Below are 20293 nucleotides of genomic sequence, written 5' to 3'. Positions count from 1 at the left end.
CGTAGGATTTGCACCAAAGCTAGCTGGATTTAAACGACATGCAGACTTAGCGCCTTTAGCGTCAACGCATAACTTTTGAACTCGTCCTCCGTACTCCGGAGAATCTCGAGAGGCTTGTCTGTACCACGTCCATGCCTCCCTGCGCACGAATGAGGACGTTGAAAACCCCAACAACACCTTGCATCTGTTGCAGCCCGACTTTTGCTATCCACTTCAAGGTCAGCTGGCTTTGTCATATGATGGGACACCGCGCGTACCGACCAATTCATAGTGAGGCGTGCCTCATCAAAGCTCAGCCCCTCGCGTGCGGCCGGCAGGGTCATCTTCTTGCCAGGACGGCGGTACAGTCGGTACTTGTGGCAGATTCAAGAACTTGTTGGACGCTAACCCCCACACTCTCTCCAACTTGAAGCCTCTTCGCAGCTGTAGGCTCAACCACCCCTGTCAGTTGGATATCTTTTCCAATTGCACTCCCTAATTATGGAATGATCCGGCTGGCAATGTGCGGTTGATTCGACTGGATCTCTTCCGGACGCCTGGGCAGGCATCGCCGAGCATCGCCTCCTTTGGCGCGCCCCGTTACTCTGCCCTAGCATCCCCAATACACGGTACCGTGCGGACATATCCAGCTACTGCTTTATATTAAGTGGCACCCTTGTCGGGTCCGTAGTCGGGCATCGCAAGCCTGGATCCATGGGCCCAATGTGCACGAGTCGACCCTAGGCTATGGAGAAGGCGGACCATTTGCTTGGAAAGTGACGGTCATGATAAATAGCTGACCTTCTCCCGTGTCCGAGATGAGCGCATCACACTACCTGTCACAGAAAAGCAAGGCCTCCACCCAGCACAGTCAGCCTGCGACCTTTCCAACCTCCACTGTCTTATACAAAACGAGCTTGACCGAGTCTCACCGCTGGCTCACTGCCCTACGCATCTTCATAGCATCGCCGCAGCATGGCACCTCACATGGACGCACCTTCACCCAGTGGTAGCTTGAGAAGTAGTCTCGATGGACCACGCTACAACAGCCTCAGTTTTGCGCCCCGCCAGCGTGCCCTCGATGGGTATCGTTCGTCGTCAGAGAGTCTCACCGATGGTGCATCAACGATCGCCGACGTCCACATGTATAGGCCCCTGATCCCGGGCGTCTATGTGCCTACCATGTGTTTCTTCGAAGCCAAAACTGAAGATGTCGATACCACAACCATAGCGCAGCACGCGGTGCGCCTGGCGCGCGCGGGCGTCACTGGGCTAGCAACTCAGGGCTCTAATGGAGAAGCGGTTCATCTCACGCATGCGGAACGATATACTGTCACAGCAACCACACGACGCGCTTTGAATGAAAATGGGTTCTCACACTTGCCTATCATTGTGGGCTGTGGCAGTCAGAGCACGAAAGAGACCATTGAGTACTGCCGCGAGGCATATGAGGCCGGCGGCGACTACGCCCTGGTTCTGCCGCCTTCGTACTATGCTGGCCTTTTTGCACCTGCTTGCGAGACGATTATCGAGTACTTCCACACCGTGGCGGACAGCTCGCCCATTCCCTTGTTGATCTACAACTTCCCCGGAGCTGTCGGTGGCCTCGACCTGTCGTCCGATATCATCATCAAACTATCTCGCCATCCTAACATTGTCGGTGTCAAGCTTACTTGTGGCAACACTGGCAAGCTGAACCGCGTCGTCTCTGCGACACGGCGCTTGACCAAGCTCTACGACTACGACCACCCTGAATTCGTGGTCCTCGGTGGATCGGCCGACTTTCTCGTCCAGACACTTGCCGCTGGCGGCCACGGGATCCTAGCGGGGCTGGCCAACCTCGCTCCCAAGGCCTGTCTGTCGACAATGCGCCTTTACCGGGAAGGGTCGATGGAGGAAGCTCAGCATCTGCAGGACACCTTGTCGGATGGTGACTGGACCGCTATTCAGGGCGGCGTCGTCGGGACAAAGGCTGGCCTGCAGGCGTGGCTTGGGTACGCCGGGTACGCAAGAAGCCCTCTCCCCAAACCGACGGAGGAGCAGGCGCAAAAGTGGAAAGATGGATTCAAGTCGCTCATGGAATTGGAAAAGTCTCTCGATTGAGGGTGGGCGTTGAAAAGTCTCCATTGTACGAATTACCCGAGCTCTTCAAGACTGAAAATGGAAGGGAGGAAAGTTGAGAAGCAGGTCGAAGATTGGTTGCACAGTATCAAGCTACTGCGCTTTGTTTGTTTCTCTCTCTTTGCACCGCTTTGGGACCGTCGGAAAATGGGAGAACTCTTGTTGCTGGCGTTCTTATTTTGAAACAAGCGGTCGGCAAATGTCTATACGGGGCAATGTGTAATCAGTTACCATTTCAGGTGGTATCAAATGGCCTCCAGCAAAGCAAATGGCACTCGGGCTTGATGAGTTCCATTTCCTCGATAACTGTATTGAACTCCCACTCTGAGAACATCTGCATCAAGATTGCTGATCTTTCTTAAGTCAAACCACGCTTTGCCGATGGATCAGGGGCCCCCTGATGCCTTGGGATGGTATCCGTGGAACGAGCGACCACCTTGATTCATGCACGAAGGGCGCACAACCAACTTTGCACGCAAGGCGTAAGAGGTACAAGAAGATAGTCAACTGCTACCATGTGACAGGCAGCGTATTGAGTGTCTCGAATGTGTAGGCTGTGTCATGTCCGCGTGCCTCTTTCTTTGTTGCCATCCCCCCTTTTTTCAGGCACTTCACGTATGACAGTTGAAAAAGTTCATGTTGCCGTGTGCCTGCTGGGACAACAGAGATTCACACAAATCTTCACATCCGTGCATTGTCTGGCACATACGGAGAGAATCCCCTGACGTCCTCTCGTACTTCCAGGTGATGGGTCAGCTCTTGCCGCACGTCCTTGCAAGCGCTGGGGTTCGCGTCGCCGCTCAGCACTAGCAGCGTGCTAGGTATGCTCGCTACTGTCGTCCGACTCCGGCATATTCGACCTATCAGTGTGAGTGATCGCGGTTGTCCGAAAACACGTGATCATGTTGGAATGCTCCAACATACTCAAGCCCATTGCTGGGGATGCGCGGTACTCAACGACCAAAGGGAGCATGAAAAGCACCAGAAACTCTTGGTCACACATACTCTGGCCAGGACAATTGGAGCAATACGAGGTTGCGGTGGATATTGGCAGTATTCTTGTAAGTGTGAGGTATTTGCGGCTTTGTCCAAAATCTTTGCGTCGGGCCTTGACATAACACACAAGCCCCTCCACCTTCAAGAATGCTCCAGCCCGACGTAGGCAGATCAATCCTTTGCCACCCACATTATTAAGATGTTTCGGGCTGCAGGTGATCAGCATTGAGGGCCTGACGCCCGAGGGTGTAGGCGGGAAGTATTGGCAAAGGTCTAGTATCTCTAGGTCGTTTGGTGCGAAGCTCGGTCCAAAAAATGTGCTCGGCAGCCCTCGCCGGCCGTCGGTGCTGGATATCATGGCCATGAGGTCTGACGATCCGATGCCAAGGTCGGTGATATCCTAGTCACATGACCCGCCGTGCTGCGGAAGTATTCATGGTGTGGATATGAGGGTTTTCTGAGGCTTCTCGACATGTTCAGAAGAAAAACTTCTTCCAGAAACACCCATGGCGCCAACAATGGTGGCCGGCGCAGCCAGCGATGCGGCAAGCGTTGCGGACGTGTTCCTCGAGGCGATGGCGCCAAACGCGTTGCAGCGCGCTCAATTCCCCGATCCCGCAGGTGAGCGGTTCGTGCGGGACTGGTTTGCCCAGGACGTCGTGCGGCATGTGCAAGATGCTGACAAGGGTCTCCTGGTTGCTCGGTCTGAGGATGGCGAGATTATCAGCTTTGTCAAGTGGCTGGTACACTCACCTCGGGCATCTCAGGAGGCGCCGGAAGAGCAGGATGTCTGGCCGGAGACGAGTAACATAAAGGTCTTGGAGACGTATACGGCCCTGACGGCCAAGGTGCGAGAGGACGTCCTCGGACAGACGGCCTACTACCGTGCGTTACCCTCACGTGCTGGACAGACTGGTGCCGTCGAAAGCTAATCCAACATGTAGATGTGTCGTATCTCTGCACCAAGCCTGGGCATACTGGGCAGGGCGCAGCCTCTGGCCTCTTGAAACTGGTTCAGGAGAGAGCTTCAAAGGATGGCATGGCTGTGATCCTGGAGAGTACCATGAATGTTGTGTCGTTCTACGAGAGGCTCGGTTTTCGAGTAGCCTTGAAGTTTGATCTTCTCTTGCCACCACCAGGGGGCCAGTGGACGGAGCTCTATGAGGAGAGATCCATGGTTTGGAAGCCGGATGGGAAAGGTTGAGAACTAGAGAGTAGGGGGGGACGATAAAGGTTTCTCCCTTTGAATCCGTGTGTACACGCTCACATATCCGCCATGGACCTTGCCACGCTCGGGAAGTTACTTGCGTCTCAACTGGCGGCACTTGGTCTCGTATCGTCCTCGAACAAGATCATCCGTACGCGTACTTACTATAAGGTGTTGGTTCGCGCGCCCGGGCTTCTCCGTCTCATGCAATGGAACTAGGGCATCGACCTGAAGTCTTGAATGTGCGGCGGGGGTCGTTGAGATAACTTGAATGGAAGCGTGGGATGTGCACAGGAAATGGCACTTGGCGACTCTGCACTCTAGCCAGGCTGTTTGCTGGTTCCTCACTTTGCAACTTTACGGGGGTAAAGAACAAACGCGCATGGCGTCGTGCAATGCATATTGGTAGTATTGGCTTGGGCTGTGCATGAGGTGTGGTGGCACACTTGAGATGTTACCAGACTGGTGCGGGCGCAATGGACGTTGCGGGCGGTTCTGCGTCAGCAGTGGGAGGCTGCGGCGTGCCCAGGGAGCGTAGGCAGGGCTTTCTCTGGAGCGAAGTCAACCTGCAATATAAACCATCATGTCATGTTCATGATCATGTTCATGATGTGGTCTGGTCAAGTGAGATGAAGCTCAGTACTATACGTAGAGTCAGTGCCCACTCATGTGAGCCCGTGTAGTGACTCACGTGACGCGTCCCGACGGATGAATCCCGGCGATTTCCCCAAAACCCCACAAATCAGCGATGCAGCCCGCCAATCCGCTGCACATGCCGCATCAGCCCCCAAGGCGATCTCCAGCTCCAGCTCTGGTGAGAAATCCGAAATCAAAGCGACCAAGATGCTTCGAAATGCGCAGGTGGGAATTGGACGCGAGCCTGATGACGAAACTTTGCGACATGCCAAGCGCAGCGGCAGCCAGCGAGTCGAGTTTAGCCGCACACAAAGTCGCCCAGGACGCAAAATGACTCGACCGCGAACAAGCCAGAGAGCGCCATTACGTTAGAGCAACTGCGACCCCATGCACACATGCTTTTCGATGCCGTAATAACGAGGGCCCGGCAGCCAGCGGCGCGGCCGGCGGTGGTACAGCGTCCGCCACCCGGTCGCCTGCGGCTCGCGAGGTACCTCGTCGTCGTCTCGCTCGCGTCGCCCAATCCATTATGTATTTCTATCTCTTCATTCTACGAATTTTTGTACGAGATAGGGAATTGCGTAGATAAGGCTGCGTCTGTAGCCCCAGAGGGAGGCCTGATCGGGCATGCGAATCCCCGTCTCGCAGCAAAGGACCCTGAAAGTCGCTGCCCATCCGATGACGCTGCTCCGGTAGGCGGACCGTCTTTGCAGTCTGCAAACGACACTTTTCCGCTGCCTATTGTTTTTCACGACGTTTGAAGCGCTTACCATAAAAAATAGCGTTCCTTTCGGCTGGCATGTTGCGAAATGGCCTGACGGGCTCGTCAGTGGGCAGCGGCTGGGATCGTCGCATTGGCATGTGGTCGGTCTGGACACGCCAGGCGATTTGATAGGAAAGGTCCCCCATATTTTCCCATGACGAGAACGCGACCAGGCGGGCATCCAGACGGCTGGGCTAATAGGAATACTGGAATAGGTATTCACAAGCCGATGGGACGGGATAGCTAGTTCCCCATTCTGGACGCACCCTTTGTAATTGAGTCTGTTGGTCAGCAATTTGATAGGTCGAGTCTTGTGAATGGCACCCGAAAAGAATGAAAGGAAGCAGGCGAGCACATGCTTCTTGCGTCGACTAATTACCTACCTTACCCTGCCATTCGTTTGCTTGGAAACCCAAAATCCTGCCTAGCCCACATGTAGGTAGCCTCCGTCGTCCGACTCCTCCTACACGTAACCTAAACTGCGTCTTGGCACCCGTCCTTTTATCTTTATCTTTGCCCATCGTCCATCCTTCTTGGTTCTCAACTGGCCAGCCTCTCTGAGCCAAGCGTCCGAGCACACACAAACTGGGAGAGACGGAGAGTGAAGGACGGACGCCCATCAAACCCACATTGGCAGCGGGCACTGCACGAGGAACAAATCGGGGATCCTGCTCCATCGTTCTTATGGACACTGCTAGTCGCCTTTCTTGATTGTCCTTTCTCGGATCTCCTATCAGCGCCAGTTGGGCGGCCCAATCAATCGAGTACGCGATCTATTCCTGCAACAGCAATTCAGCGCGCGACAACAACGAACCGAACTGGACCACCAAGTTCCAACCACCACAGCCTTCCATGGTACCAAGCCAGGTATGACGCCGATAACGCACTCTTATCTCGTCCTTGCCGCCGTCGTCACTTGAATCCGCGCATGTACGTCAAGTACGTACCAGTACGCACGTTCAGCACATCACGTAGCACACAGTATTCAACTTGCTATCATAGGGACTGGACCTGACTGAGCCCCTTTGGACACTCAACACCGCCCGCAACGCAGGTGGTACGTACAGTATCACAGCCTATCGGACGCTGCCGCCGTGCGTAGTATTACAACACCGCAGCCTTATCTGCTTACCATCTCGCCCGCCCTCCACCAACAGGCGATAGCTGAGCTTATCACGCCCACCCCCGACACTGGCTGGCCTCTCTCTCCAGGATCTCTATCCTAGGATTCCCGATCTACATCCGCTTTGCTACATATCCCACATTGTCCTGGCCACTGACAGCGCGTGTCCACCACCAACCACCACCCACGCACGCACGGTGCACTGCACCACGCTCTACCACTCGCGTGGCGTTATCTCCGGTACTTGACCTTATCAGCATCAAAGCTCACACATCTGCTATCCTCCGCACAAAGTCGCCGGCAAACAAACGTCACTGTCGCGTGTGCGCCTGTCTCTAGTCTCCGTTGTCAGGGACCGACCCAGGCTTCAGGCTTCAGGGGATCTTGCTAGGCGTCACCCCGCCGCCTGCTGGCCCCCCGAGCGGGCGCAGTGCTGATATCAATCGATATCTACGTACCTACATAGTGCCCAGGTCCCTTTGCCCAACATGACCCATAACAACAATTCCTCGGTCCAGAGGACAGCGCCGATACCCATCGCTCCCAAGCCGCCCAGGCCTGAACCAGCCACGCACAGGCACCCCAACAGCCTTCGTCGCTTTGAGATAGGGCCACCGAGCCTCCAGGGCAGGGACGCTGTCTCCGTGTCGGCGCCTGCTAACCCCAGCCACGGCGGCGCCGCGTCGCTACCGCCCTGCCGGGCCTGCGCGTCGACGAGCTCACGGTGTATCCCGAGCGAGGACGACGAGGGCTGCATCTCCTGCCAGGTGAATGCAGCCGAGTGCTCGCTGCTGTCGTCCGCGCAGTCCAGCCCGCAGTCCCGAAAGAGGAAGCTCAACGGCCATAGGTCAGAGATTAGCATCAAGAGAAGGTTCGTCTTACTCCAGTCTCCTGCCTATCTCTTCTATCCGTACTCCTGGCCCGTGCCGAAACCTTGTTCATGTGTACTTACCGTCCACGTACTTATCTGATTACTACTCTATCTCCCTGATCTGCGTCCAGTGAGACACGCCTTGACTAACACATGATTGGCTTGCAGTTCCCCAGGCACGCCCACCCGGCGAAGGAACCACGCTGCCAGCCTGTCCAGCACGGCGGCCAGCAGCTCCTTTCTGGAGGACATGGCCAATGTCGGTGGCCCGACCATGCTCAAGAGGACGCTGGGCCTCCAGGCGGATCGGTATAGCCAGTACATTGGCCCCACCACGGACTTTGAACCGTCGCTCATCAACCTCTCGTCATTCGACCCCCAGGACGAGAGTCTCTTATCGCGCGGCACCCTCCGCAAGGTCAGTGACGACGACACCTTTCTGATGCTGCCCGACCACAGCACACCTGGGCACGAGCATCTCACCCAGGACCTGGACGACATTGAGACCCTGGTGGCGCCCCACGGGCGCAGGCTGATCGATCTGTACTTCAGAATCGTCCACCCCGGATTCCCCATCATCCAGAAGCATGTCTTTATCGAGAAATACGAGCGCTCGTATCGCGAGTTCTCGCCACCCATATTGGCCGCCGTCTACATCTTGGCCATCAACTGGTGGGAGCACGATGATGTCCTCGCCCACATACCGCGCCCCAACGTGAGGGAGCTGGAGAGGCTGATCCGCACCACCTTGGCGGATGCCGTGTACAGACCAAAGCTATCGACAGTCCAAGCGGGACTATTACTGTCGCAACGACCCGAGGGGGACCAATGGGCACCCACCGCACAGCTCGTCGCCATTGCGCACGAGCTCGGGCTACATCTGGACTGTTCAGGATGGAAGATACCACCGTGGGAAAAGGGTCTGCGGAAGAGACTTGCGTGGGCGCTGTACATGCAGGACAAATGGGGAGCATTGGTCCATGGCCGGCCGTCACACATCTTCAGCTCCAACTGGGCCGTGCAGAGCCTGACGTCCAACGACTTCCCGGATGTGGAGTGGGACGAGAACGACCTGGAGGAGAAGCAAGACATTGAGCGAGGGCGGCTCATCTTCACGCGCGCTGTTCAGCTGTCGGACATTCTGTCCGAGATCCTCGACACCTTCTACACGCTCAACGCGATGCAGACGGTGACAGAGGCCGGCGCGCAGGGTGCGCCTCTAGTCCTGTCACTTGCGAAGCCCATTCAGCTCAAGCTGAAGGAATGGTACGGCAACCTGCCCAACAACATCCGCATCGATTCGTCGTCAGCATATTCGTCGCTCGCCGCCACAGCGCACCGCTTCACAAGCGTTGGATACCTCCACCTGGCGTATTTCGCTACCGAGATCACACTCCACAGACGCATCATCAGGTCACTGGCGGCAACGGCCTCGACGACGGACCCGTACGTACAGAACATCTGCCGCAGCGCAGCCAAGGCGCGCCTCATCTCCGCCATGGACTTTGTCAACAGGCTGGGGCCCATGCATCTGCGGTCGTTCTGGTACTTTGCCTCCAAGACCAACTTTGCGCTCATTGGCACATTCGGCTCCCTACTTTGGGCAACATCGCCCGGGCGGGAGGAGGCAGAATGGTATCGCCGGCGTCTGTCGGAGTACAGGTGGACATTGTCCGTGAGCTCGAAGCCCGGGGAGGGCAGGGGCCTGACCGACTTCGCCATGGGCATGCTGGACATTTCGGCCGGTTTGCTCAAGCAGCTGCCCGAGAAGCCATCCATGAGCCGGAATGGCAGCGCGGTCGACTTTGGCGGACCCTCGGGACCAGCCTCGTTCTCGGGCCCGGGGAGCATACTCGACAACTACAGCAGCAATGTGGCGAGTGCCGATGTCAGCGGCGTGCAGAGTCCTAGAAGCACCCGATACAGCAGCGACGAGGAGGAGGACGAGGATGATGAAATGGAAGACTACCCTCGCATGAGGTGACCGGCGTTTCGAGGAATTTTCTGTTCGGCACGTTGAGTGCGCGCGGGTTGGCAACGCTGACACGCATCTATTTGGATTGGTTTTGGGCCTTTTTCTCGTCTTCTTGGCAGGCGACCTGATTTTTGTCTGGGGTATTATAGACTGGTCCTATTTACGATTGCCACGAATTTCTGGTATGGATGATGATATATCATAGGCGGCGCGGCGCGGCGCGGGCGGGGGGAGCAGTCTAGTCGCTGGCAACGGTGCAATACTTTTTTTTCTTTTAGTGTCATCGAAGCTATCATAGTATATATGACGAGCGATTCTTCAGATTACTACTACCTTACCACAGCTCCCAGATCTGCGCTGGCAAGACGGTCCGCATTATATCCCAGTGACCTGCTGCGGTGGTCTTGTGCCACTCGTCCATCCGGCGCGTGTCGTTTTTCCTCAAGATCTCCTTGTCTTCGGGTCCGAGAAAGTCCGATTGGAAGATCTCATGCTGCGGCTGGAGGAATGCCTGCCTAGACCTGCTCTGCAAAAAGTCCTCCACCCGGGCAGGTCGGAAGGAGAGCTTGTCGTGCGGTGCTTTCAGGCAGAAGATGACCATGTTGGTGAAATCGGGCTGGCCAAGCGGGAGGTCCACAGGTGCTGGCGACTCGCGGAAAATCCGACACGTAGGGAACACGGTGGTGATGGTCTTGACCACGATCTTTGGCGCAGGCAGGCTAAAGTCACCCGCGTAATTCTGCTAGGGTCAGTCTCGATGCTCGACGCTGTCAAAGGGGGGGGGGGGGGCAGACTTACAATGGCGACGACGCCGTCCGGTGTTAGAAGGTCACTCAGACCCTGGAGGAATTCCAAGGTGAAGAGATCCACGGGCTCCGCACCGCCGGTGAACACGTCGTGAATGATATAGTCGTAGGTCTTGCCTTGCTCCACCAGCCCAGCTGTGTGGCTCACAGCGTCTACCAGGACGGGCGGGTTGTTCTCCTTGAGATCGAAATACTTGGCTGCAAACTCATGGACCACGGGGTCAATCTCCACGACCGTCGTGTCAATACCGTGTGTCACCAAAGCAGACGGTGTCGTCCCAATGCCCAGGCCCACGACGAGTGCGCTGGCGTCCTCATCCTTGACCTTGACGATATCGACCAGTCTCACGGCCTCGAGCATGGCGAAAACGCCATAGATGGGCTCGGCGACCTGAATGCCTTGCACGACAGTCCATTGTCCACCCAGCAAGCTGTGGTCGCAGCGCATGACTCTGAACCCCCGTTGCAGACTCTCGATGACAGAAACGTATCCAGTGACCGACTCCCGTCTGTCTAGGAGCATCCACTCCTGATCCAGCAGCGTCGTGTTGAGCGCGAGAGTAGCGCTCGGGGTCATGACATGCGTGTTGAGGACTGCCGTGTGCAGGAACGCAGGGGCTGTAAGAAGGAGGAGTTTGGACGGGGAGAGCACGGCGTATAGACCGCTGAGCAGGACCTCTAGTCCCATGCGCGTGAGGACAAAGGTCTTGCCCACGTTCCGGCTGAGGAATTGTCTGCTCAACACCTCGGCACCCTTGAGCACACCCCACGATCCAATACCGGGCGCGGCATCCCCAATGAATGAGGGGACGTAGGGGAGACCAGCCCCCTCTAGCTCGTCGGCCACAAAGGCTGCAGTAACGGCGGCCACTGGAAACAACGTCAGGCATTCCGTGAGCAGCGGCCCGTACAGAGCACCCAGCTTGTCACTGAACCTGAACAGCATGAACTGGACCAGGGGCACGTAGGCCACCAGCACGGGCAACAGTTGGTCTGCCCTCAAGCCTCGCGGGAGGATGTCACGAAACGCCACGTTGCCAGACCAGCCAACGAAGCAGCCGGCCATGAGGATCTTGGTGTGGTAGATGCCGGACGGGATGCCACCGTACACAGGTGACAAGCTGAGGACCGAGGCATTGGAGAGGACGCCCAGCAATGAAAGAACGGCAAAGCATTTGACATAGGGCGCGAGCCTGGTCGTCATGGCTCCGTCTGTGCGTGCCTGCGCGGCCAGGTCTTCGAGTTCTGTAGTGTACTTTTGAGCGAGCGTGACGGACTCCTCAGCCGCCTGCGGCGCGCCAGGCGCTGGCTTTGCCGTGGAGGATGCTTTTCTTGCCATGATGAGACCTGACCGTCGGGAATAAACTCAAGTCGGGAAGAAAAGCGCACCGTCCTCAATGACCAGCATTGAGCATATGGGGAGTGAGGATGAAAGGGGAAACACGGAGCTGATGAGACCGCGCTGGCATCAAGAAGATGTGGCTGAGCTCGGTGGATGTGCTTCGGGGTCGCAGGTGTTGTTTGTGGCTGAAGTGAGGCTTGGCAAATTACATGCGGTTTCAGGTTTCGGTGCTCCTGGTTTCTTCATGTCCTTAACTCGAACCTTGGCAAATCCTTGGCCGAAAGAAATCTAAAGGGTCCTGAAAAGCCATGTTCGCCATCGAAACGCTGCTAATTGGCCCTCATCTGGCAGACGCATAGGTCAAGATGGGAGGCTAGCGAGGCTGCCAGGAATCCAGGATGCCTGGATGCCCGCGACCCCGTGTCATTGATTGCGACTGCAAGCTTCATGTTGAAGGCAGACTGGTGTCATTGATCTACTCACCCGCAATAGGTGGAAAACACAGCTATGCCTAATCTACGGTTCAGAACATGAATGGAACCCTTGCAGAGAATGTGAAGCAGAGGCGCATCTTTCCAAAGTATTGCTCAAAGTGGCACGGCATGAAGAATGATGGTCAAGTACTGCGTGATGAGATCGTCTTCTTCGAGCTCGTATCCCCGAGCTCACCTCATGGTCTGCAACACATGCTTGTCTTCTTGTAGCGATCCCGGGACCCGAAGATCGACAAGCTGAGGTGAGAAGCTGGTTCCACAACTCTGAATCCGATCCCCTCAATTTTGGAAGAGGGGTGCTCGGGTTCAGTTGTGAGCTCTATCGAAAAAGAAAGGCTTTGCCAAGGTCGGAGAGCGGTTTCCCCTCTCTCCCACGTCGGTGATCGATACTAGGAAAGGTGATATTGTGCGCTTGGCCCCCAAGGAGGTTTGCGGCACATAGCAGTCTCGTGTTGTAGAACGCTGACATTGCCATCCTCGATGAACCAGTCAGAAGCCTTCATCGAGCTATCGCACAGAATATGAAGGAGTTTTGAACAGTCACAGCCCCCAAGGTATATATGTATATTTGTGGCGGTCCTGTATGGCAGTGAGCATGGGGGGACGGAAATGAAGCACCGGAGTGAAACCATCTGGTGACTATAACGAACACAAGAAAATACGGACAGCAATGGTGGACGGGAGGGTCACGAAGTAAACACACATGAATGAGCAGAATGTAGCAAGGACTAGGCACCCAATGGCCGATATATGAAACGTACACCCGGGCTGAGATGGCTTGAGGGCAAGGAATAGACATGGATGTCACTGCTACTCTGACATTCCGAGAACCCACCAAAAACAATACAACATTCACATACATGCACTCTTTCCGAGAAAAGAATACTCGCACATGCATGTTACGTGAGATTGAGACACCCTCGAGTGGCGCTGTGCCTTCATCGAGGGTGATCGCTCGCATGCGACTTGCAGTTTGCGGAAGGTCCAGTCATCACGTCAGGCTCAATCTAAAGGCATTCCCTCTGCAGACTTACGGCCGCAGACTTGAGCACAACACATAGCTACACTCGGGTATAAAAGGTCTCTTCTCTCCGCACGCTCGATTCAATGCTCTATCATCTCCAGCATCAGACAGCAGCAGCAACCACCAAGCCCCTGAATCCTTACCCAGAAACACCACTTTTAAGCCACTTCATAATGCACTTCTCCCCCCTTTCTGCCCTTGCGCTCTCCCTAGGCGCCGCCGTCGCCTTCCAGCTGAACCCTACGCGCAGCGATGCCATTGCGCTCCGGGACGCCTGCGAGGTCTTCGACTCGCACCATCTCGCGAGCCGTGACATTGAGAAGCGCTGCAACTATGACGGTTGCGATGACTGCTCCAACAACGTACTTATGTTCTCTCCGGCTAATAGAACTGTGGCTAACGAATTCGTGTAGTTTGTCTCGTGCGTTCAGTGCCTGAATGGGAACAATATCCCCGCCTGCATCGTCTGGTGTGTCTTCTCCCCCCTTTATTCCTCGTCCTCGTCAATCTATACTAATAATGCATTCCTAGCCTGTCTTACTGTGCCGCCGAGTGCGGCTGCTAGATTTAGCCATGTCAGGGGCACTTCTCCGGGCCAAGTCAGGTTGACTTGGCAGACACATGTACATGGACGGTCGTTGGGAATTCACAGTCACTCGTTACTTTGCAATACAACGGCTTTGATCAGGTCGAATATCTTTTTATTGTCAAAGGTGACTGTCGGAAGGGTTCTTATCACCTTTTTGTAGGCTTTCATAATGCCTGCGGTGCTGAAGCATCTCACAACTGTGGAGCAACTCGAGCTTCATTGTTGACATTTCACTACTACGCCTACAGAAAACCAAGACCCCCTTGGCCTCTTGAAATGATTCACCCAAAGCGTATGCCACTACAGTTGAGCTCAAAGCTACTTCTTCTTGATAGCCTCCACGCAATACTCCCTGCTTTCACGGTTAAAGTCCTCGATAAACTCGGAAACGTGCGCGGGCACTTCGACCTTGTTGTAATCACTGCCCACGGGCGTTCCAATGCTCGAGTAGACGGGCAGGACCCCCGTCCAATTGCCATCTCTCAGCTCGTCGTTCTGCATGTCATCTCTCTCGTCCCCTGCATTGCCTGTCCTGATCTTGGCACTCCCGCTGGTAATGCGGATCCGCAGCACAGAGGTCGACTGCAGCTCGGCGTTGGTGAGGGGAAGACGGGTGTGGCGCCAGCGGTCGGGCACTATGCCGTTGGTGATCTGCTCCAGCGCGTAGTTCTTCTCTTCCACGTCGGTGACGAGAGTCGCGTAGCCAAAGAGAACGGCGGAGCGGTAGTTGTATGAGTGGGAGAATGAGGACAGGGCGAGAACGAGGCCGTCGACGTGGCTGGCTGCGACACAGACGGGCAGCCCCGTCTCGGTTTTCTGACCGTCTTCGCTGGTGTGCTTCCTGCCCATGTTCATGATCCGGGAGGAGACATAGCCGTGCACATAGAGGTCGAGTGAATCTCCCGTCGAGGAGGATGGACGGGCGAAAGAGCCCATCTGTCCTAGCATGGGGAGGGTCGTGGGGAAGGGCGAGCCCTCTATGTTGAAGGAGATGTGTAAGATGGGAGAGCCATTGATGAGTTCATGAATAGTGCGCAGGGCATAGCTGGCTGGAGGTCTGTTAGTGTTGCCTTTACCATTTGATTGTAGGAAATCAAGGGAGATGGGAGTGCGGAGGCATACCGCGCTCATCATGGCGTTTGACCGTGTTGGTTGCATCCTTGGGATACTCGAGCTCATGGCGACCCATTGTGACTGTTTCTGCTGTTTCGTTGTCTTTTGGAGTTTGTTTCTATATGAGTCCCAGGCGGCAAGGCGCCTTATTTATGTATTCTGAATTTCCAGCTTCCGAGAAGACGTGGAGGCTGTAGGATTTACACCAGCTAGTCCGCTGAGTCTGACAATCCCCAACCAGGTCATTGGACCAACCTTCATGTTTCTCGGCCGGCGGGGTAGCGGGTGGCTTGCATCATGTATGATAAGAGTCAGACGGACGGAGTTTCCACAATAAGAACATAGGGGAGGAGTGTGTGATGCTTGATTTGGTGACATGGCACAAAAGGTAGTAGCATTGAACATTTCGGATGCGGTCCGCAACCGAGCTGCCGGTCATGCATGCAGCATGATGATGCAGGAAGTTTTGATTGACAAGCAATGTGCTTCAATACTTCTCAGTCACCGGAGGCATACCATTGTTCACTAATGTGCAAGGAGGATGCTCAAGACCGGCGAGTGTGCCGGTCTCTGATGGCAACGCATGCCAGTACAGGGTAGCCGGACCGGACCGGCAATACTTGGTCGCAATTGATGACGCAGATCACCACGTCTGCACTCTACTTAGTTACTCCGTAGGTACTCCAGTCGTCCTCTCTGTGACTCAACCATCTTCATACTGGCATTGTTCCCTTATTATCACCGCAACTGAAAGCCAACAATGCTTAAAACGAGTCAAATGCCGACAGCGCCCAACACGTGACTCTTCAACTTGCGCACACTCAATCGTCCAGTGTGCAACGCAACCCGCAGAAGTCTCTGCTTCGCCTTTGAAGATGGATTTCCCACGTTAACATACGTATTCGTAGTCTCGAAGCATCCAATCCGAACAACCAAGCGGACCGTCCCAAGTGAACCAGTTGCTGCTACATTGCCAGCCTTTCTGCGGAGCCCCAAAACGGTCAGGTCGTCTCAGGATGCGCTCGACCGCAGCACATTGAGCGCTGCCTCCGACGCACCGAGTTTCACCCTCGGCGCAGAGTCCCCAGTCGGATACTTCCCCCTGGTCGCCAAGCCAGATTCTCGACGACTTCCTGTCACGCCTGCTCCGTAATGCTGGGTAATGTGAATCGTCGGCTCGAAAAGACTTTGTGTCCACGATGGCTTCACTCTCCCTTTGACATGTCCTTCCTTCTGCGCAGCCCAACATCTGGTATCGTCGTCGTTTGACGCGCCATGTCTTCGCTCTCTCGGTGCCTTTTCCTTCATGCCGTGTCCCATTGACTGGGCTTGTTTACTTTCGTTCCCTCACTTGGTCCCTTTTTTTGCGCCCCAGCAAAGAGGCGCGCCGCTGCCATGGCCGTCAGCAACGCCGTCCAGCCTCTCATCTCGGCTTTTTCCTTGTAATGAATAAATACTTACCTTAGGTATTGCCCAACACAGGAGGCCATGAGCTAACAGTCTGAATAGTGGCATTGTCACAAACGGCGCAGCGGCTGCTGCCGCCGTCTTTCTTCGTCCTTCCGCTTCTTCGCTCTTTCACGATAGCCAGAGGCTGGCCCTCACCATTTTTCTTATCTCTGCCGCCCTTTGGGCTCTAATTGCCTTCATCGGCCTCGCCGTCAACAGCTCGTCTGGCTGCCAAGTCGCCATTGTTTTCACCACAGCCTTTGATCAAATCGCCCGCATCGCCTTTGCGCAGTTTCTTCTCTGGGCGATGACAGGAGGCTCCAAACGATCGTGGGCGACGTTCGTACCGCAGACTTTGCTCGTGTTGCGCTTCGTGCTGGGTGGCGTGTACGTTGGCTTCCAGAGGGCCCAGTTTGCACCCGTGTGCTTCTCTTCGACACGTGTGCTACCTTTGGGCGCTTCTATCCTGGGCGTCGACGCGATCATTCTTTCGATACTTCTTATCACATTCCGCACGGGAAGCTCCAATGGGACCGGCCGTCTGCAGGTGAATGCAGATCGCGCCAAAGTGCTCCTGCTCGGCGTGGCGGGCGCTGCCTTTTGGACAGTTCTGAGCGCACCGATGCTGTTGGGGATCCGATCTCTCGATCTGTTCCTACGCACGGTGCTGCCTTGTATCGGACTTGTCGTTCTAATCTGTGAGTGTCTTTGATCCGTTGGGATTTGCCGACTGACCAAGAAAGCTATGACGATATTGGCCAAGTCCCAGCTTCTCGCCAACTCCAATGAGGACAAGCTCTATCCGAATCTCGACGACACGCGCCAGTATCGCATGTCCGATCTCGTCCGCGACATGGCCAACCGGCCCAGCCTGCAGATGTCTGTCGCTCGGCGAGACAGCAAAGTCTCCAAGAGCGAAGCAGCCTCCGTTAGGGTCACTGCCCTCAACAAGCCGCCCAACCGCAACAAGGCGTTGCCGGGCATCAACGGCCCAGTCCCAGGGCAAGTCGAGACAGGAATCGGGGGTCTGCCTGTCGCCGGGCAGCTGTTTCCCCCAACAAAGTCCGGTAACACTGTCGACTCGAGGTATATCCCACCTCAAGGTTCACCCATGTCTCGAGATGGTTTCAAAAAGACGAAATACGCGAAGAAGTCGGGTCATTTGATATCTGGTCCTGTTCTTCGGGAAGATAGTCCGAATCCCTTGGACAAGGTGGCCACAGTTGATCTGATGACCGCAGCGAGACAGGATCAGGAGCGTCGGGCAGTGCAAACTCGACCACTCAAGTCACGGACATCTGGTGCTTCATCGTCAGCGGCGACTGCCGAGGAGTGGACTTCACGAACCCAACGCTCCGGCGTGCCATCCGCCGCCCGAACACATCTCGTCCCAGTAGTCGAATCAGCCGTAACTTCGTCTGCGCAGCCATCACCGGGCTTGGACGACCTTCGACGACGTTCTCCACGCCTGGCACAGCACGTGGCCTTCCAACAAACCCCCATTGTACCTCTCAAGACACGCGGGACTCTTAGCGCTAGCAAAGCCGATGTGTGGGATCTGCTCGCCGTTCCCAATGGCGAACCGCCCGTTGTACCGCCGCGCTCGCCTCTGCGACAGCAGCAGCAGCCATCGACGAGTCCAGCTGTCAAAGCCATTGCAACCATGCCCTCAGCACCCAGCGAAAGGCAGCGGTCACAACCGAGACAACCCAGAGCATCTCGATCCAAGGACCTGAAAATCGATACGTCGTCTCGTCTTCCGCCCGTGTCCAACGACAACAACAAAGACAGCTATGCCTTCGCCCAACAGAAGCGGTCTGAAGCACCGCCGCCCTACCAGATCGACTACCAAGCTCATAGATCACCAAAGACACCCGCACTGGAGGCCTTTGTAGCACCGCCAGCCATAGTCGAAACTCGCAGTTCACCAAAGCTCTCGCTCTTCCCACCTCCACCTACGAAAAAGGCCGCCTCGCCGAGACAAGACTCACCTACTGCCATGGATGTCTCTCTGGCTCCTGCCAAGCCACGTACATACAAAGGTCTGGAGGCTCTGCCACAGACCGATGGGACTTTCGCAACGCAAACCGTCATGTTACTTGACGATGTGGAATACCGCGACTCGATCATGACGACCTTGGTGGCCTCCCGCAAATCGTCACCCATCCGAGAGTCCGTCTTGGACAGGCCACGGCCAGTGACACGTACGCCCGAGGCAGCACACTTTTTGCACGCTCATGGTCGTTCCCAATCCTGTGGTTCTGTCCTGACACGCGAATCAAGCTTTTTCCAACAGGCGGCCGGCGATCCAAGCTCTCTACCCCCTCTACCGCCCATTCCCATCAGCAAGAGTCCTCTTTTCAACGGCCTCTTGGGTCACGCCAAAAGTGCAACTGTGGATGAAAGACTCTTCAGGACGGGAATGGGTAGGAGGAGGTCCCGAAGTCTCACAGCAAACGTGCCCACCACCATCCCGTCAGCTAGGTCAAGCATGTCCACTGCGAAAACGAACAGTCTCCTAAGCATGGCCGACTTGACTGGACACAGTGAGCAAGAGGCGCGAATTGAGGAACAGTCGGCTACCAACACATTGGATAATGTGGCCCTCGAGACGTCTCCTGTCCCATCCCTTCGTGGAACAGCGACCCCAGACGAAGAGCTCAGCGAAACGAGTTCATTCGACACTGGGGTAGCCGAGTCCCCTTTTCTCGACCAGTATTCGCCGTCTATCACCCCTAGACAGCACAGCTTCTCGCCTCCAGAGTCGCCCGCCAAAATGACAGCCTCAAAGACCATGCTGGACAACGACATGTGGCGTCGTCTGGGCGCACCCTGCCCGACATTCTCGAACCGGCCCGCCTTCTCCCGTCGTCAACCTCCACCAAACCCCCTGCCTCTGTATAGTTCCGTCAACACGGTTGTGGTGGAGACTGAGCCTTCGCCGCTGGAATCGCCCGATCACGCGTTGCGCGAAATCGAGGCGCAACTGCAAAGGCTAGAACGATCGAGTCGGGTGTCTTCTGTGGACCAGATGCAGCGCATGACATTGCTGGCGGAACTGGAGCAAGAAATCGATGGTCAGGAAACGCAGTGGCAGGCAATGCGCCACACCATTATCCGTGACTCCCTGTCTACAGTAGGCGTGTCTCCTCACCAAGCCAAGGAGGTTGCCTCACTATGGGCAAAGGTTAGACGCGATCGCGACTCTCATCTGACTGTCGATACTTGTCTGAGCGCCAGGTCGGCCTCGCCAGAACCTCTGCGTAGGCTTGCCGTCCCGGGCAGCCGGGTTAGCCATCTCACCTTGTCGCCTCTACAGCTGGGTAGCCCTACGCCACCAGACACCGATTCGGACATGGGCGATGAGATCCCCGTGATGCTGGCACAGGCTGTACAGTTGGCGCGTCAGCCGGCCGTTTCTCTCTGGAGGGCTGAGGCGGCATCGCCCCTCCTGTTCAAGTACACTGCTTGTTTGTGGTCGCCCAGTGAAGACCGATCCCTCGTGCTGCCCGAAGTCCTCCCAGTGTCAACAGCAAGGCCTACCCGCAGGCGTACAGAGGCACCGTTGGAAATTGATAGCCAGCAGCTTTGGACCAAGGCCAAGAAGTACACCCCGATTCGTCGCGGTGGGCTGTGGAAGCCGATGTCGCCTGCTGCCAGCACCGCTTCACCTTCGGCAGCAGCCACGCCCTCCTCACTCCCAGCTTTGGCTCCTGTGAAAAGATCCGCCTCTCTGCCAAGTCGGCCGAGCTCGGCTGTCAAACCTATTCGCAAGTCAAAGCGCATCTCAGCTCTGCCGGACATT

At 55.9% G+C, this 20293-nt stretch overlaps 7 protein-coding genes across 7 annotated transcripts; 5 read left to right on the top strand and 2 right to left on the bottom strand.

The window, feature by feature from the left end:
- Positions 1–638: 638 nt before the first annotated feature.
- F5Z01DRAFT_436314 (dihydrodipicolinate synthetase) lies at positions 639–2450 on the top strand. Its single transcript, XM_046259727.1, has one exon. The coding sequence runs from the start codon at positions 955–957 to the stop codon at positions 2080–2082; it is 1128 nt and encodes a 375-aa protein (XP_046113884.1). The 5' UTR covers positions 639–954; the 3' UTR covers positions 2083–2450.
- A 982-nt stretch (positions 2451–3432) lies between these two features.
- F5Z01DRAFT_436293 (uncharacterized protein) lies at positions 3433–4656 on the top strand. The gene is made up of 2 exons (XM_046259725.1): positions 3433–3981; positions 4041–4656. Exons 1-2 carry the CDS (start codon positions 3603–3605, stop codon positions 4298–4300), a joined length of 639 nt encoding a protein of 212 aa, XP_046113883.1. The 5' UTR covers positions 3433–3602; the 3' UTR covers positions 4301–4656.
- Positions 4657–6914: 2258 nt separating this feature from the next.
- On the top strand, positions 6915–9967 carry F5Z01DRAFT_436297 (transcription factor TamA). The gene is made up of 2 exons (XM_046259726.1): positions 6915–7696; positions 7865–9967. The coding sequence occupies exons 1-2, from the start codon at positions 7314–7316 to the stop codon at positions 9678–9680; spliced, it is 2199 nt and encodes a 732-aa protein (XP_046113882.1). The 5' UTR covers positions 6915–7313; the 3' UTR covers positions 9681–9967.
- On the bottom strand, positions 9843–12082 carry F5Z01DRAFT_436279 (S-adenosyl-L-methionine-dependent methyltransferase). Its single transcript, XM_046259724.1, has 2 exons — positions 10470–12082; positions 9843–10410 (listed from the first exon to the last, which is right to left on the bottom strand). The coding sequence occupies exons 1-2, from the start codon at positions 11814–11816 to the stop codon at positions 10006–10008; spliced, it is 1752 nt and encodes a 583-aa protein (XP_046113881.1). The 5' UTR covers positions 11817–12082; the 3' UTR covers positions 9843–10005.
- Positions 12083–13341: 1259 nt separating this feature from the next.
- On the top strand, positions 13342–13933 carry F5Z01DRAFT_740402 (uncharacterized protein). The gene is made up of 3 exons (XM_046266841.1): positions 13342–13699; positions 13751–13806; positions 13869–13933. Exons 1-3 carry the CDS (start codon positions 13421–13423, stop codon positions 13900–13902), a joined length of 369 nt encoding a protein of 122 aa, XP_046113880.1. The 5' UTR covers positions 13342–13420; the 3' UTR covers positions 13903–13933.
- Positions 13934–14082: 149 nt separating this feature from the next.
- On the bottom strand, positions 14083–15559 carry F5Z01DRAFT_667880 (uncharacterized protein). Its single transcript, XM_046264310.1, has 2 exons — positions 15049–15559; positions 14083–14975 (listed from the first exon to the last, which is right to left on the bottom strand). Exons 1-2 carry the CDS (start codon positions 15113–15115, stop codon positions 14245–14247), a joined length of 798 nt encoding a protein of 265 aa, XP_046113879.1. The 5' UTR covers positions 15116–15559; the 3' UTR covers positions 14083–14244.
- Positions 15560–16537: 978 nt separating this feature from the next.
- Positions 16538–17956, top strand: F5Z01DRAFT_600821 (uncharacterized protein; the record flags this gene model as incomplete). Its single annotated transcript, XM_046260752.1, has 2 exons — positions 16538–17186; positions 17232–17956. Coding segments are annotated over 2 exons (1374 nt in total), but the record flags the coding sequence as incomplete, so codon positions are not given.
- Positions 17957–20293: the final 2337 nt, after the last annotated feature.

Source organism: Emericellopsis atlantica, assembly GCF_019669845.1.
Source record: "Emericellopsis atlantica unplaced genomic scaffold F5Z01scaffold_46, whole genome shotgun sequence".
Taxonomy (NCBI): domain Eukaryota; kingdom Fungi; phylum Ascomycota; class Sordariomycetes; order Hypocreales; family Bionectriaceae; genus Emericellopsis; species Emericellopsis atlantica.
This window is presented reverse-complemented; position numbering and strand designations above follow the sequence as displayed.